The sequence below is a fragment of the Rhododendron vialii genome, chromosome 5a, assembly GCF_030253575.1.
Source record: "Rhododendron vialii isolate Sample 1 chromosome 5a, ASM3025357v1".
NCBI classification, from domain to species: domain Eukaryota; kingdom Viridiplantae; phylum Streptophyta; class Magnoliopsida; order Ericales; family Ericaceae; genus Rhododendron; species Rhododendron vialii.
The window spans coordinates 36,489,985-36,507,598 of NC_080561.1; the positions used below are offsets into that span (position 1 = coordinate 36,489,985).

The 17,614-nt window shown below is 36.4% G+C and overlaps 1 protein-coding gene across 4 annotated transcripts; it reads right to left on the reverse strand.

Annotated features, from left to right (window-relative positions):
- Positions 1-5,861: 5,861 nt before the first annotated feature.
- On the reverse strand, positions 5,862-17,365 carry LOC131326980 (cycloartenol-C-24-methyltransferase-like). Of its 4 annotated transcripts, none has more exons than XM_058359916.1 (14): positions 17,329-17,365; positions 14,792-14,902; positions 12,849-12,915; positions 11,893-11,966; positions 11,663-11,747; positions 11,247-11,302; positions 10,476-10,530; positions 10,260-10,307; positions 10,055-10,138; positions 9,342-9,458; positions 8,651-8,734; positions 7,586-7,711; positions 6,528-6,625; positions 5,862-6,211 (listed from the first exon to the last, which is right to left on the reverse strand). In XM_058359916.1, exons 2-14 carry the CDS (start codon positions 14,872-14,874, stop codon positions 6,127-6,129), a joined length of 1,062 nt encoding a protein of 353 aa, XP_058215899.1. In that variant the 5' UTR covers positions 14,875-14,902; positions 17,329-17,365; the 3' UTR covers positions 5,862-6,126. The 4 variants fall into 4 exon arrangements, with proteins under 4 accessions (XP_058215899.1, XP_058215900.1, XP_058215901.1 ...); XM_058359917.1 differs by lacking the exon at positions 17,329-17,365 and adding an exon at positions 17,108-17,294; XM_058359918.1 differs by lacking the exon at positions 17,329-17,365 and adding an exon at positions 17,121-17,276.
- Between the last annotated feature and the right edge of the window lie 249 nt (positions 17,366-17,614).

The window sequence follows — 17,614 nt, forward strand, 5'->3', positions numbered from 1 at the left end:
AAGTGCCGGTTGAAGTGCATCCAGTTTTCATTTGGGAGAAATGAAGATGGTTTGGATTTGATCTAATACCAACTCTATTGACAAGTACGTGCAAATTGCCTAAATTATTTTGTCTTAAAGATAGTTAGTATTATTATTTTTTAGTGATTTTTTGTTTAACTTTTCATCAAAGCTTTGAGGCACAATCGTTCGTCTCAAAGAGAGCAACTAGAAAAATATATATATAAAAAAAAGAACTAAAGTTGAAAAAAATTCAAATAAAACGATTCTAAAGACAAAAAAAAGACAATTCTGTAGTGGTATTTTTTGTTGTGGCTTAGCGTATGAGCATTATGTGACTTAATGTAGCACAACATCAGTTACTTTCTCACTCTTCCTGTCACGCCCGGCTTTTCACTGATCATCGATCACTTCCCCGCTTTTCTAGGGCAAAGAGGCGGCGCCTTCAAAATCATGAAGTTCAAATACTACGTACGAATTGTGTAAGTTGAGTTTGACAGCTGTGACTCTGACTATTATTATGGGAAAAATAGAGTCGCTGCCTAACATTGAGCTTGGGTATATATGTCGGGTCACGCTTAAGGCCGTCTTCAGAGAACGGCTTTAACTTTCGAAAATAACACCGTTTTGAGCAAATTTTTCTTTCAAGCGTGGTTTGAAAATGACTATTGTTCTAGGGTATATGGTAACAAAGATGAGTTTGGAGACAGTTACAAGTGCAGAATGTATTAGGCATCCCCACATCATCTTTTCAGTACTTATTTCTTATCCGAAAACAGTAGAGAAAAGAGACACTACAAAAAAAAAAAAAAGTATGAGCGATAGTGATAAAAAAGTTGTCACTGAGCAGTCACTTAAAGTGTGTTGCTAAAAAATTTTAGTGACAGTTCTTCACTTATAGCGACGGCTATCTGTCACTAGCGGTCACTATAGGTGAAAAGTTGTCACTAAAAATTTTAGCAACACATTTTTAGTGACAGTTCAGTGACAATTTTTTTGTCACTGTCGCTCAATTTTTTTTTTTTGGTAGTGACATCAAATAAATAACTCTTGTATATGATAAACTTTGAAGGGGTAGAACCCCAAACGAAAAATATTTTCCTCACCTGTGTGCAGGAATTACACAGATCGAGAAAGGAAAGGGATTCTGAATTTTTTTCAAGAACGAGAGAGAGAGAGAGAGAGAGAGAGAGAGAGAGAGAGAGAGAGCTGAGAGCTTCTTTCTTGCTGAAGGTTTCCTTCTGAAGCTTTTCTACTTTTTTTTTACCCAATTGAGAGAGAGAGAGAGAGTGTGTTAAGCCTCTATTTTTCCGGAACTCTTCAGTGCAGCCAATGGCAGCCTTATATAGCAAAATGGGGGTACTGGCTTATGAAGCTTTTTATTTTCTTTTCATGTGAGAGGCCACTCACTTTGCAACTTAATTAATCAAATACCCTTCTTTAGAAATTGGTATAGTCAGAGGCTTGAATATTCAGATATGTCCAAAGCAGTGGGGATGCAGAATTCTTGATACAGAAGTACCGAATCACGTATATTTATAAATTAACAACAAAATATCATCCTCATATTTGGATATTCAGTTTGTCGATCTTAAAAAGAAAGCAAGAATTCTGCGTCCGCCAGAGGAAAGCAACAAGGATATCGACGAGATATTCAAATATGACGATAGACCAGTTTGTCCTAGTGGAAAGCAACTCTATCTCTCCTAAAGAAAGGTGCAACAAATAATTAAGGATATTGACTGAGATATTGGAAGCTGACTCTGTGATTCATGTGACAACCAGTTTGAAAGTACATTACTATGTTGTCATGTATTTTATGTATTTTTGAGAAAAGAAACGTATCTTTGAGCTTGACTTAGTCAAGGAGTGGAATGGATAGTATAGGAGTTGATATTGGACCCGAGGTCCGAGCCGGTTACTTTTTGTAAAAAGAAACTATTCTTCTTGGGAAGATTTTTTTTTTAATTTGGATCATCGATAGTTAAGATGGGCGGCTGGAATGTTGCACTCAAGGGCAGGGCTACGTAAGGAGAGTGCCACGTGCCACTCCCCATTCCAAAAATACCCACCCCCAAACAAAAAAAAAGGGTAAAAGGAAAAAAGTGAAAGGAGATGAGGCAGAATCACAGAAACCATAAATGGAGGCTGAAATCCAACACTTAGTCTAAGCTCGAAGCGATCAAAGTCCAAACCCTAGTACGTTATATATACATGGTGCTATGGACAATGTACTTTACGGATATGATTTTATATCGAGGTAATCGGAAGCATATAATTTGCTTCGATTCTCCGTAGTATTTGTTGGTAAATCCGGCCACTTTGTATTCCGCTTGATTGTTATGTTATTCGTTGAAAAATCCATTAATTCTTGTTGGGGTCATGTTATTATGTATTACGTATAATACTACTGGTGAGTGCGTATCGTAGAACTGATTAGTATATGGACTGCGTGAATTTTGCCAACAACTAGGCCAATAATAGCCAGATAACATAGAGTTTGTGAGACCAATGAGAGGCCCGTGAGGAGAGCCAAGTCCTATTATATCTGTGAATTGTTGTTTGACTCTGTGCCTATTATTGGTAGGTCTCATTTAATTCTAAGCACCTATATTCCCGTCGTATTGTTTACTTCCCACCTACATTTATGTTTTTCTAAGCTAGTTGGTTTATTTATTAATTTTTGTTACAATGGTACACTTTTTTTATTTTAAATTGCAGTTTTCTAAATAAATAATACCTCAGTAATATATATTAACAAGACCTGTTCTAAGCTCTCTTATTTTTAAGTGCTTTATCCTTTCTTTTTCTTCATCCAGAGAATAATCTATCTGTTTGGTGACGTGCCATGCCACTCTGTATAAAGTTTGAAAGAATAAAAGTTTGCTATATAATTATAAATCAGTGGGATCTCCAGGATATATATGCTCTTAAAAATTCTTTGGGAAAAGGTAATCATTGGTGATTGCCAAACGAGAAATTAGGTTTATCTAAGTGAGTGACTTCTTTCGAATTTTTGACCATTGAATTTGATGGTCACGCTTTCAAATAAGATTGGAGGATTCTCCGATTCTTTGAAAATTGGAAAGGAACCCAACCCGTTTTGGCCGTAGCATTATCAATTTGGCGCAGACGGCCATCTAAATTAACCTATTTAATGGGAATTGTCGGCTAGGCAGGAACATCAAGAGCGACACTTGCGTAGCCTAAGCCTATCGTATCAATCCCTGGTGTTATGCGATGCTCTCGATTGATTTTTTTTTTTTTTTTTTTTACCTCAAACTGTCGACAGTGCCCAATCATCGGAGTCGTATGCAGGAACAGGTGAGGTGAGCCATGCGGAACGCAACCCACTTCCGGTTCGACAAACAGTAAAGAAAATACTTCAAATAAATACTCGATCTTGTACTAAAATGAAAAATTTTGAAGGAGAATTTAAAGGCCTCTGGGAATGATTACATTTTCCTCACCTAGCCACACGAATTACACAGAGATATGCGCAGAAGTTATAAACTGAACAAAATTATAATGCGAGATAGCGCCACAGTTCCTTTTAACCTCTGGTTAATAAAATTATCTTTGTTGTTCAAAAAAAAAAAAAAAAGATTACTCCAATTTAAATCTGCACTATTATCTAGCTATCTAATTTCGTAGAATATACTCTCGGCTTCCACAAGATTTTTGTGGGCTTCAAGATTTTTTTTCAAGAACGAAAGAGAGCGCGCGCTGAAAACTTCTTTTTTGCTAAGGTTTCCTTCTGAAGGTTTTCTAATCTTTTTTAATTTTTTTTCCCAATTGAAAGAGAGCGAGCTTGTCACCTCCAAAATAGCGCCCCCCCTCTAATTTGGCCCTTACTCCTATTTTTATAAAGACAAAATGCTAACAACCACCCTTAGGTGCGTCATTCAACCATTTGTTGGATGCGTTGTTTTTGTTTGTATGTTCTGTTGTATCTTGGCTCATTAAGCTAAGATGTAACCCCCTCGATGTACCCCTTTGAGATTTATAAAATCGTTCGTTTGCCAAGAAAAAAAAACTCAATGGCCTGTCAATAAGATATGGCAAAAGTAGGCTTTATATAATATAGCGCAAACTACAGATTACCTCCCTGAGGTTTTCGCGTTAGGCAGATGACCCCTTGTGATTCATTAATGACCACATCGCCTCCTTGTGGTTTTGGAGTTAAGTGCAATGACTAACTCCGTTAATTAGGGGTGTACATGGTCCGGATTGGTCCGGTTCTCTAAAAAACCAGTAATCGGACCATTTCCAACGGTTCTAGGAAATTGCGAACTAGAACCTAACCAATATATGCGTAGAACCTAACCAGAACCAAATCGCAAAACCGGTCCGGTTTTGGTTCGGTTCCGGTTCTATCCAATTAACATTCAAACACTTATTCACAAAATACAAACTCATAAAATTAAAAATTTAAAGCATCAAATAACTCATAAAATAATAAAAGACATTTTATTAAGAATTAAAACCCAATATGGTTTAAGAAATACTTAACACTCGACAGAAAAACATTGACGAAAATCACCAATAAATTAGCCAAAACCACTTATGGAATAATTAATTTCAGCGACAGAAAAATATTAATGACCCATTATATTTAGGACTAAAATTAAACTTATATCATAAACTATAAAATATAGCATCACGTCTTGAAGTAAAGAACAACATCTCTAATGCCCAAAATATCACTTAAATCAGCAGCACTAACTTCTTTCATGTTCAAAAAGTAGACCAATCTCTACACATATTTTTATTTTTATAGAATTATATATATTAGTTCTAAACGGTCCGGTCCGGTTCTAACCACGGTTCTTTAATTTAGAACCAGTAACCAAACCAAAATTAACAGTTCTTATTTTTTTTGGAACCATAATCTGACCATAGAACCGCAGAACCAGACCAAATAGGACGGTTCGGTCCGGATTATTTTATTACAGCTAATTAAGGAGCAAAAAGATTCGAGGCTGGCAATGTGGTTTTGAGTTTGTTTAAGGAAGAAGATGAGAAAAAGGATAGTAGTCATTTTACAATTGATTTTGACTTTACCTATTATGTATTTTATTTTCCACTGACAAAAAATGCGCGTGGTCTCTACTTTCCGTTAATTTATACGGAAAGTCTATCGGTTGCACTTTACTCCAAAACCACAGGGGTAATGAATCACAAGGGGTCCTGGTCATCTGCGAAACGCGAAAACCTCGGGGAGGTAATTCGTACTTTGCCCTATAATATAATATGTTCTTATTTCGGAGCTGGGCGACTCTATTGGGGTTCGAGAGGGTTCAAGTTTCGATTCAAAACAAGTAGCAAAACATAAGTTAATAGTATTCGTGCGATGACGGTTGTTGGTTCGCCGGCTATGTGTGTGTGTGTCAGCAGGCCGTCGTGCATATTGCAATGACGCTTCTACGTTGTTGTTCAACTATTGTATTTTGAGAGTCTGATGCCTATAGAGAATTCGTTCACACCATTGAGGGACGAATTTGTCTTAAGGACATGTGCCGGCCGCTCTGCTCACCGCTAGCCTATCACATTTCTGTTCGTTGATTCTAGCAGTTAGGGATTCTAAATATTTCTAAGACTAATGTCTCGTTGGTTGTAGTTTTTAATAGTCGTAAGATTTAAGCAAGAAATTGTTGATTACGCATTCATCTTGACCGAGGAATTTATAATACAAAATATTATGACCAGAAGCAAGAAAAAGTTTACTGAGAACAGAAAAAAAATGTTACTATCGCTTGAATAATCTGAACTTTTTCAACTCCGGATCATATTTTCCTAATTTTCTTATTCCTCTCATCGAGACAATTAGTTTACAAAGATTTGAGAAAAAGTCTTGAAAATTTTCACCAAACACTAAAAATACTTAAATGTCTTTGAAAATAATTAGTTTAGTTCAAGCTGTCTGTGATGACACCATAAGCACCTAGGAAATTCAAAACCAAACGCAAGTGGTACTTGAACCCTTATTATACCTAAGTCTTACAAATGAGAGGGCTTTCCAAGCCCTCTTTCAAAGGAGTACAGTAGTTTCAGAGCACAGTCACGTGGTGCTCCGAGATGAGAGGGCTTTTTGAGCCCTCTTTGAAAGGCCGACAGATTTGTTGGTTAATTCCCGGCCGCTTGGAAGCTGCTGCTGCCCGAACGGGGCTTTCGGACCAAGAAGAAGTAACTTGGGGTGAAGATTCCCTTCCTGTTAATTAAGTAGAATTTGTCACATAAGAAGATTTAGAGTTATGTATTGAAAGTGCATCTATATATGAAACATAAACTTAAATCAAATTTTATCATTGAATTGTTTTCTAGCAGAATCTTCAATTTATCAAATCTATTCATATTATGCACTTTGCCAATTCGGAGATTTTATCAAATCAGTTCATCGGTTTAGAAATGAGCCAAGTTCGAGCTGGAGTTTTTGGCTCGTCTAACAAACGAGTCGAGCTCAAACACTACAACACTCAAAACTACATGAAAGAAAGTTGCTAAATACGAGTGGGAATAACTCTCACCTTCCACCATCAAATAGCCCTTCTGCAGATTTCTCCAAGAAGGCTTGAACTCTCTGACTTCCTTTAGGTGCAAGTCCCACACTCTCCAGAACCATAAGCTTGAAAGTTGAAACAAAGAAACCGAAGCACTAATAATTAACAAATAACCCATGGCACCAGTGGGGAATATCCACCAAATGAAAAATCTATGATTAGGTCTTTCGGGTTGTTTATGTTGTTCATTGTTTTTTTTTTTTAATCTGGGCATTTTAGGTCCTCGATCAGGTGTTGTATTGGGCTTTATCCTTCTAACTGTACGATTTCAACGATTGATTGGACTCCTTTTCTCTTCCCCTAATATATGTTACTTTAATTTTGCCGATAAAAAAAAAAACGAAAAATCTCCTTGCAGTACCCGCTACAGTTGACAAACTGGACAAGCTTTTCGTATTTCTATCTCTCCATGCAGGGGCGATCCCAAGGGGTGCAAGGGGACCCGGGCGCTAACAACTTCAAATATTCTTGTCTATTATACTAATTTTCAGGTTAATTAAAAAAATTATGCGGAATTGGCCCCTGCAAGTGTTTGAGTGGGAAGAATTTCTTAAAATTTCTATATATAAATATGGGGTAAAAATTCTTAAAATTTTAAGTTATCAATCATTTTTTAGGTTGCGTGTATAAAAGCTAACGGTGTCTATGCACAACATGTACACAATTAATATTGTCTTTTCTTCAGACCTCGCAATTGACTATATATACTTACAAAAGATTTTTTTATTATCAAAACGCGATTCGAGTCCCTGCTAGATGGACACAAATAATGGGTCCGCAACTGTCTCCATGACTCCATACTTCTTCAAATTTCACGATGTGAACCGTATCGATCTCGGCCTCAACGATGATTTAAGATGTTCATTTCATGAAATTTAAAAAAAAAAAAAAAACATTTATGCAAGAACTCATATCAAACATCAATCGACACACAACAAATCGCATTTTCTTTATAGAATGGATAATTTAAAGTTAGAATCAAATATAAGATAAACTAGAGCTAAGTACAACTAGCTCGAACTTACCATGTTTCTGGTCACAAACCGTCCAGCGGCTGTCACACGGAAGCTACTCAGTGAGAATCCACTTGTGTCCAAAGGTAAGTACCATGGCAGGGGTAAGTCTGCTCCAATATCTCTCTCCCATATAACCTTTTACATACAATCCAACAAATATTAATTGATAGTTTTAAGTTTAGAAAATCAAATAACACAATTTTGAGGAGACTTTTTTTTCATAATTCATACAAACAAAACCTAAAGGTTATATAGGCGGAGGGTGGATGATAAAAGGGGAGTGCAAAAAATCATTTTGTACAAACTAGAATTACAAAAAAAAAAAAAAAATACTCTTAAACCGGAAAAAGAAAAAGAAAAAAAAGAAACCTCAGTTCGCATTATTTTTCGCAACAATGTTATGCTATTCCAGTATTTCACGTAATACCTTAGATATTCCACTCTTATAAGTTACGGAGTATATGTTAAATGGGATCCCAAAAAAAATGTGCCATACTTAGGCCTCGTTCCACTAATGTTTCTGCAGATCCGGGATGCTGCCAAGCAGTTCCTGCTGAGCATCATACCGAGCGGGTGCAGGGCACATCCGGACCGTCCAAAAATATTTTCATCGGTTCGGATTAGAAAACAAACTCTTCTTTGGACCATTAATTATCGAAATGGACGGTCTAGATGTGCTTGACAGGGACCACTTGGCACCATCTCTGGGTCCCTCTTTGGCCATATATTTGGCGTAGCCTTTTTTTTTTTTTGGGGGGGGGGGGGGGGGAGGGGGGCTCCCCTGTCCTTAGGGGTTGTTGGTATTATTTGAATCTTAAATGAATGGAGTATCGTAGAAACGAAAACAAAGACCGGTAGTTAACTTCAGGTCCAGGAGTTAGTTGAGGTGCGCGCAAGTTGGTCATCCGGATGTCTAGTCATCAAAAATAAAAAGAAGAACGAAACAAAATAGTTGGGGGGTTAAAATTTCATAAACGGGAATTTCAAATATGGGAAATTCGTGATGTACAAAGAATTTTCCAAAATTAAAAATAAGGGAATTTAGCTGGTAGATTTTAGGGATGTGTTACTCACTTCAAAACCCACTTGTTTGAGAGCTTCAAGGCATTGCGTTGTAGTCCTTATGTCTGGCAGGCCATTCCCAAGTTCAATTTCCCTCTGAAAAATACCAAATCTATACCAATTCAGTTGCCATGTGAATTGGATTCTCTCCGGTCTTTAATTTGGACTGGACTGGACGTTTCCGTCCATTTCTAAGCTCTTACTAGTAAAACCGTTTATTGTACCAATGTATGGTCAAGATTTGGACCGTCTTGTCCAGTCCAAAACATGGATTGGAGAGGATCCGAACCTCTTGCCATGTAACTTATATACTATGGAAATTACGCTTTGCAACCGCATAGTTCTTTCGCCAATCTTATTTGGGCACTAAATACGGATCGATTCAAGCAATATAATTGTTAAAACCATTGGACGTCTCTAACATAGTCTACTTGATAATTGTCGCTAACTTCTCTAACAGAAAACGCCACGTGACACTAAACCCAGACAGCATTAGCTAAATTGAGAAGGTTGTGGCATTTTCTGTTAAAGAATCAGACGACTGTTGATTATCGATTCGTCAACCATGATGACAACATCCTCGGAAAATTTAGAAGCTCATGGCACAAAGTTTAATTTTTGAAATACGATAAGGATGTGTAAAGTGTAATTTAACCAAAATCCAATAAAATAATCAGCTAGAGAATTGGTTGAAGTTTAAAACCTTGATGCTTTGGTGTTCTTTGTTATTGGGATCAAACGAACTGGTCATGCACCACTCATATGCAGCAAAACACTGACCAGGCTTCAAAACTCTGTGAATCTCTTTGTAGCACCCAACCTTTAGGGCATACATACGAAACATAGATCAATAAAAGATAAATTAACCCTCCAAAATAAACAAATCTTATGCATAACAAGAAAAAGATCATACTCTTGTTTCGTTTTGTTTACCCTTTTCAAGAGTTTCATTGTTTCAACATTTTAAGCAGGCACGCAATTACTGCATTGATTCAAATACAAAGGATTTTTTTTTTCCGTCGTTACCTCTTTATATGTTTCCCACATTCAAGTGTATATGTTAGTAGCTATCGGTTTTTTTTTGTCTAAGTGTGAATTTGCCTTGAGAACATAGCGTCTAACGTACGCTAGCCTTGATCATCATTCATGTACACAATTTGTGAATTTGCATTGATTCAAATACAAAGGATTCTTTCGTTTTAGAATATCACAATTGCACAAATTGTGTGCACACATTTTCTCACAAGAAGCGGATAGTGCAAACAATATTGTGTTTTTGTGCATTTTTCACGAGCTCTGCATAATGAACAACTTTGATCATCAAAGTAGACTTGAGAAAGAGCCCAGAAGTTTAATAAAACTGGAAGGGTTCCAATTTTAATAAGCCGGCCCTTTAAATATGCGCGAAAAGTTTACCACATCAGGAGCATGGCAAGTAGCTTCAATTGCATATGCTGCATCAAAACTATTGTCGGGAAATGGCATTTTCATGAAATCAGCCTGCATCGATAAGAAAATCAAGAATCATCAAAGCCTGGGAAAGAGGAAAACCCAGAAACAAAATTGAAAATTTCCTAACAGTACAAATACATTTTACCAACAAAAAAAAAAAAACTAACACCTTGATATAGTCACAAGACTTATCCACTCCCGCTTTCCTATCCAATAACTGCAAAATTAACACAGATTTTACGTAATTTTAATTTATTCTCGACTAAACAAACTTCAATTAGATGCATCGGGATTAAAAAAAAAAATTTCATAAGCCTTGGTTTTTTTTTTTTTTTTTTTGGAAAAAAATAAAACCTTGTTACTAGCTAGATGTAAACAGGGTTACCTTCCCTCTTGTTATCTGATACTCGTTATTGTTCAGGCCAGTAATGGATGTCATGCTGCCAGATTTCATGCACCAAAAAAACTACTAATTAGAAGCCAATTCCTGAAAAATAAAACAAACAAACAAACAAACGAACGAACGAAAGAGTGTAATCAATAAAATACAGGTACACAACCATGTTTTTGATTATAGAGTTTGATTTCCATACATTGCGGTAAACTTGCCCCACATCGCTGTCCAAATCACCCCTTTTGAGAATGTGTGGAGCCGACACATATGTGAAAGATATGTGGTCGGTAGGGGTGTACGACTGTACATAGCATTGTTGATTTAATAAACAAATATCATTGCCAAATTGCCAATTAGTCATGCATAGATTGGATGTTTTGCAACTTTTCTCACACGATATTAGAGCAACCTCAATGTGTACATCATGTTTGCGAAATATCGCACCATTTTGAGTCTCTCTTTTTTTCAAGAGAAAAATAGCCGATAAAACTCTAACCATTAATAAAATCTCTCTAACCAAATCTATACTTAGAACTAAACCCTTACCAATATCGTATTGACATGGATTTTTTTTTTCCATCCATGATGTACACAAATGAGCAACTCGAATCGAGTGGTTGAGTGTCAACGTTTGTTGCAATGCTATTCGGCAAATTATTGCGGAACCCCACATGATTGATGTAAATGCAACTGTTTCACCAAGACGATGCAATATACTAATTCAAGGCCCCGATTAGGCTAAGTAATGGGATAATCACCTACCTAAATTGGGCAATTTCTCTTAATGGTCCACCAATTCCACACCCAACATCCAAGACCTACATGTAGAAAATATAAAGCCAAACTCATCAATATCACCCACAAATAAAGTGATATGATCTTCTCCATTCAAAATGATTGTCCATCAAGAAATTGAGCTATTATATACTCCTTCAGTTAAAAAAAACAAAGTACTCATGTATGTAATAACATTCAAATTTATTTTGCACAATATTGAAGAAGTAATTGATCAGATCGATCTTCAATTGGTGCATGCATAAAAATTTAGAAAATAATGTGCAAACGTAAATTTTTTTTTTTTATCTAATCGTCGCACCATTTTTCGTAATGGACTATCCTTATAGAACAATTGAAGATGTATGTTATATTTCAGAATCAGCTGAGTGAGGAAAAAATACCTTTTGCCCAGGCTTTAGACATAACTGTAAAGCAATGAAGTGCTCGTGCCGCTTAATGGCCTCTTTAAGAGACTCCCCTTTAAATCTGCACCACAAATTTTATTTTATTTTGTTTTCTTTAACTAATTATCAACAGGTATATATATATATAATTAATTAAATTTCTTAATTAGATTGAGATAAAAGAAGTGAGGAAATTGAAAAAAGAAACACTGTAAATTAAAAAAAACCTGGATGCGAAATGGAACGACTCTCCCCAACCGTATTCATAGAAGCTTGTGACGAGATCGTAATATTTATTCACCTGACCAAAACCACATGAGATTTTTAAAAAAAGTACAACATATTTTTGCAGACCACGTGGGATGGGTTCGTGTTGCTAGCTCAGCAGGCTACTGCGAGGGTCATTTTCGGTCCATGCTCGACCTATTAATTAGTTTGATCCAAATTGTTCATTTCGTTCGCCTCGTTGAGTCGTTGGCAATTGCCGAAAATCTCACTAGTTGGATACTGATATAACTACATGACCAAAACACATTCTTACTTATTAAAAATGTGTTGTGTTGATCATATAGGCATATATAGCTATTGATGTTCGATTATTTTGGTTTTTTTGTGAGTATTGCCGACTCTGTGAACCAAAGAAAATAAAAAAATAAATAAACTAATGAGCCCAAAATGCCCTCATAACAGCCCTGCCTTGGGACACATGAAACACTTCAGTGACACATGAAACACTTCAGTACGGTTACTACTGTGAAAACATTGAACCCTAGCTCAGAGACTATATTAGTCAATCAAAATAGACTATTTATTTGGACCTAATGCATCGCGCCAACCGGAAACAAGAACGTACTCTCCTCCCACAAAGAACGTCCTATCTTCACTGTTCGCACCTTTTATAAACTTGAACGTCCTATCTTTACTGTACGTACTCCATATATAAACTTGAACGTTTTCGATTATTTATTTTGGGTTCCCGGAAGGCCCACAAAAGGTTAACCTTATAGTGCAAACCCAATTAGTAGTCTATCCCCTCGGGTTTAAGTACTGAAGATTAGATCGCGAGTTCAAACCGATGGAGGTTGGCCCGTAAGTAGTAGCAATCTAACTTATTAACATCCTACCGTCAAGAAAAAGAGAACCAAAAACCAAAAAAGATGAAACCGTTTTCCAATTCGGATACCATGTCAGCATAGTTCGCTTTTCTTTCTTTCTCGTCGCCTCCGTAATAGCCATGATACTTCTCGTACCTGAACAAATCCCCCATACAACTTTAGTACTATAGTGGTTTAAATGCTGCTAATTACACATTTATATACTAATTTCAATATGCCTTCCTAAAAGAAAAATAGATAAGCACATTCATATTGTTAGAATAAATGGATATAATAAATAATATCGTGATCATATCATGAGATTGAGATTTGATTGTAATTAGGATAATTTTCTTCCGTAGTTAATTGAGATGATCGATTTCCTTCCTTAATTAGGCTCCCTCTCCTCTATAAATAGAGGAACTCATTGTACAATATTATCGAAGTCAATAAAATATCTCTTCTCTCATATTTAACACATATGATGATATGAGAGAAATGCAACACGAAACGAAACGAATATACATCAAATCTAAAGTTGAAGTGAAATACTAGAATAATAAAGAGACAAGACGCAATGTTAAGAGGTTAAAACCTTATCTTGATAACAGGTGTCTGGGGCAGTTTATGCACTCGTCTACTACTATAATCTTGAGGGACCAATCGTGTTGTCCACTAATCCTAGGGTTCAAACCTTATGTAGTCATTTTTTTTTTTGTACCATTGCTTCCGTGAAATATTAGATCGTGGGCCGAATTTTCCTATCCCTATATATAGATCAGAAATCCTATTGGTACCGACGGTACCCATAGGGAAAATGCACCGACGGCCACCGGACGGCCGTCTCCGGTCACCGGACGGCCGATCCGAGCCGTCCAAAAATTTTAAAAAATAAAACCGAGTGGCCTCACGCGAGAATCAATGGCATCCGAGGTGTGTAGGGTACTTGATCCGAGTACCCCTTTTTCGTGTATATACACGTATATACAAATATACACGAAAAATGGGTGCTCGGATCAAGTACCCTACACACCTCGGATGCCATTGATTCTCGCGTAAGGCCACTCGGTTTTATTTTTTAAAATTTTTGGACGGCTCGGATCGGCCGTCCGGTGACCGGAGACGGCCGTCCGGTGGCCGTCGGTGCATTTTCCCTATGGGTACCGTCGGTACCCATAGCAGTACTCTATATAGATAGAGTGCTGCTATTGGTACATATAATATGTACATACAATGCACATATAGATTTTGTGGCGCCCAATTCGGGTCCCACAAAAATGCTCCGAACCGCTAATTATTTTTAAAACATCTTTTTTATGGAGCCCTGTAAAAAATCAGCTTAACCCGATATCGGTAAGGATTTTTTCTGAATTTGTAGGGGCGAAACTAAGCAGTTAAGTAGTTTCGCCTCCACAAATTAAGAAAAAATCCTTACCGATATCGGGTTGTGCTGATTTTTTACAGGGCTCCATAAAAAAATATTTGAAAAATAATGGACGGTTTGAATCATCTTTGTGGAACCCGAAGTGGGCCCCACAAAACTGATATGTACATAATATGTACATTTCATATGTACCCCTAGCATTTTTGATATAGATTCTTGCACAATTAATGGAGAAAATATACAAAAATATTAGTACACGCAAAAAATAAGAACTCCCTCAGTTCCAAAAAAATTTTTCTGATCCACAAAACAAGGAATAAAAAATAATGCATTTCTTTCAAGAAAAAATTCAAACTTTTTTCATAAAATGAAAGAACTCATCGACATCTAGTAAATAAATTGAAATTTTTTTGACTTTTTCTCGCGAAAAATTGGGTTATTTTTACGTTCTCGTTTTGCGAACCGGACAAATATTATGGGACGGAGGGAGTACAAAGGATTTTCGGGTATGTATAATACAGATGCAAAATATTAATCGCCACTCCTATGTTAGCTAGTCAAGACAATTTTTGAGATATATACTATATATCGTCAAGGGGAAAAAAAAATAAACAAAGCGAAAAGATGGAAAAAAATTAGAGTGCATACTTCTCTACAGCGTCGATTACTTCCTCTCTCTCTAGCTTTCCACCAACATTAGTTGCGAGATGTATAGCCCCGGGGTTCGACATTTCGTGTATAACCGGCAATGGAAACGAACTGTATATATAGAAAATGGAAAAAAAAAAAAAACACCAATGGTGCAAAAGTTAGTTTCCTAATGTAGATCAAAAATAATCGTAGCGTTGTTGAATGTTCTTGTTAAACAAAAGTAGGGAACTTACGATATTTAAAGTAGGATGATGCTATGGTGTCTTCGATCATTTTGGGGACACCGTAATTTTTGGCATAACTTTACCATTATGAGTATAACTAAAACCCATTACAAGCATAACAGAACTCAAATTAAGCATAACTAAGGAATATCCAAAAAATCAATCAAGACATAACCAAATCCAACTAAGGCATAACATACAAGTTATGCCTTTATGTGGTTTTGGTTATGCTTTGTTATGGTTCTGTTATGCTTGTAATGGATTTTGGTTATATTCATAATGGTTTTGTTATGCCAAAAGTTACGGTGTCTCCAAAATAACCGGAGACACCGAAGTCATTCTCTTTAAGATATGATCCGAAAAATCGTGAAGTGTGTGTGTGTGTGTGTGTGTGAGAGAGAGAGAGAGAGAGAGAGAGTTTATATGAAGAGAATGACTTCGGTGTCCCCGGTTATTTTGGAGACCCTGTAACTGTTGGCATAACGAAATCATTATGAGTATAACCAAAACTCATTACAAGTATAACAAAACTATAACAAAACATAGCTTGTTTGTTATACCTTAGTTTGGTTTGGTCATGCCTTGGTTGGTTTTTTGAATATTTCTTAGTTATGCCTTATTTGGATTTTATTATGCTTGTAATGAGTTTTAGTTATGCCAAAAATTCATCCATATATGAAGGGAAGAGAAACTATGATACCTTCATCATCCTATAGATAGTTGGAGAAATGCTACGGTGTCCACCTGCCGTTTGGGGACACCGTAACTTTTGGCATAACCGACCATTAAAAGCATAACAAAAATCAGTGATGTGTATAACCAAAACTTTACAAAGGCATAACCCTCAAAATCCCCAAAATTTCTGGGGATTTTGAGGGTTATGCCTCTATAAAGTTTTGGTTATGCACATCACTGATTTTTGTTATGCTTTTAATGGTCAGTTATGCCAAAAGTTACGATGTTCCCAAAATGACCGGAGACACCATTGCATCATCTAGATAGTGACACGGATGATGCTATGGTGTCTCCGGTCATTTTGGAAACACCGTAATTTTTGGCATAATTTCACCATTATGAGCATAACTAAAACTCATTACAAGCATAACAAAACCCAAACAAGGCATAACCAAAAAATATTCAAAAAATCAACCAAGGCATAACCAAACCCAACCAAGGCATAACAAACAAGTTATGCCTTGTTATGGTTTTGTTATGCTTGTAATGGATTTTGGTTATGCTCATAATGATTTTGTTATGCCAAAAGTTACGGTGTCCCCAGAATGACCGGAGACACCGAAGTCGTTTCCTAGTTATACATGTTGATGTGAAGTGAGATCTAATTAGAGAGAAAGAAGGGAGGGTAGATAGAGAGAAAATCAATCTTTCTATAAAACTAAGTGTGACCTAAAAACGCTCCTCCGATGCTTGAATCCCTTAGGATTAGCTAGTCACTGAACTAGAAGGGGATTATCTGGTCCTATACCTATGGGACCATCCAATACCACGTGATGGGGTAGTATTAGCTAATCCAGACCATTGTGATTATTTTTCTCTTCACCGAATGGTCAAAAATGATTTTCCCACTCTTTATCTCATCATTTAGAAAAAAAAAATTAATAATGAAAGTTGTGAAGAGTGAAAATGGAAAATCTGTGTGGGCCGGATGGAGTACATAGTTTATAGGTGGTTTAAAAATCGTTTGTAAGCAGTTTAAAAATTCTCCTCTCATACAAGCCTTGAAATAAAATAGTACAACTCTTTCGATTCTTTTTATTCAGTCGTTGCGAACCTGCCCTGAAAGGATTTCATAAACACAAAATCAAATCAGTGAGTTATGATATACAAAGGTTACACAATTAGCATGGGATGAATCTTTACGCAAAAACATTCAATAACTCATTTCAACATAATATAACCACCATCAAAGAGAGAGAGAGAGAGAGAGAGAGAGACGAATCAATAGTTTTTAGGCTCGAAATTGTTAAACAGAGAGAGAGAGAATCTGACAATATATCATTCCATAACAAGGTTTTAATTAATTAATGCATTTCACAGAACATTTAAAAGTGGAATTATGTAGCGAACGTACATCCGTAGCTCACACTTGATGCGTGAACCAAAAATGGCTGCGGGTAATTTTTATCGACGGTAGTGGGTATTAGGGTGGATTGTCGGCAGTTGAAGGAGGGGAAGGGAATTTGGTTCGCGAAAAAGAAAAGAAAAAAGGAAGGGGAGAGAGAGAGAGAGAGAGAGAGAGAGAGAGACAAAGAGAGAATGATTAAGGAGAAAGAGGGGGAGGATATTTTGTACCAGAAAAAGAGGTGGAGACAAGATACAGGTGGATGATTAAAAAAGAGGGTCCGGCTAGTAAAAGCCAGTTAGGTCAACAGTAAGAATGGTCAAAACACGATATTTAATAGGAAAATGACTTTTACATTTTCTTTTTTATTATATATTCTTTTTTTTTTCTTATTCATATGAATTTACTTTTTTACCCTTTTATAAGTATGCTTTTCACACATTAAATGATAGAGTAAATTCATACCAAATAAAGACAAAAAAAGAAATGTATGTTATAAGAAGGAGAGTGTAGAAG

What these genes read in the sequence shown, in the direction of transcription:
- LOC131326980 (XM_058359916.1), bottom strand. Translation starts at nt 14,874, where the DNA reads ATGTCGAACCCCGGGGCTATACATCTCGCAACTAATGTTGGTGGAAAG. An exon ending in AAGAACACCAAAGCATCAAG is followed by an intron (nt 8,735 to 9,341) that starts GTTTTAAACTTC and finishes GGTATTTTTCAG; the next exon opens with AGGGAAATTGAACTTGGGAA. An exon ending in GGGCTATTTGATGGTGGAAG is followed by an intron (nt 6,212 to 6,527) that starts GTGAGAGTTATT and finishes CTTAATTAACAG; the next exon opens with GAAGGGAATCTTCACCCCAA.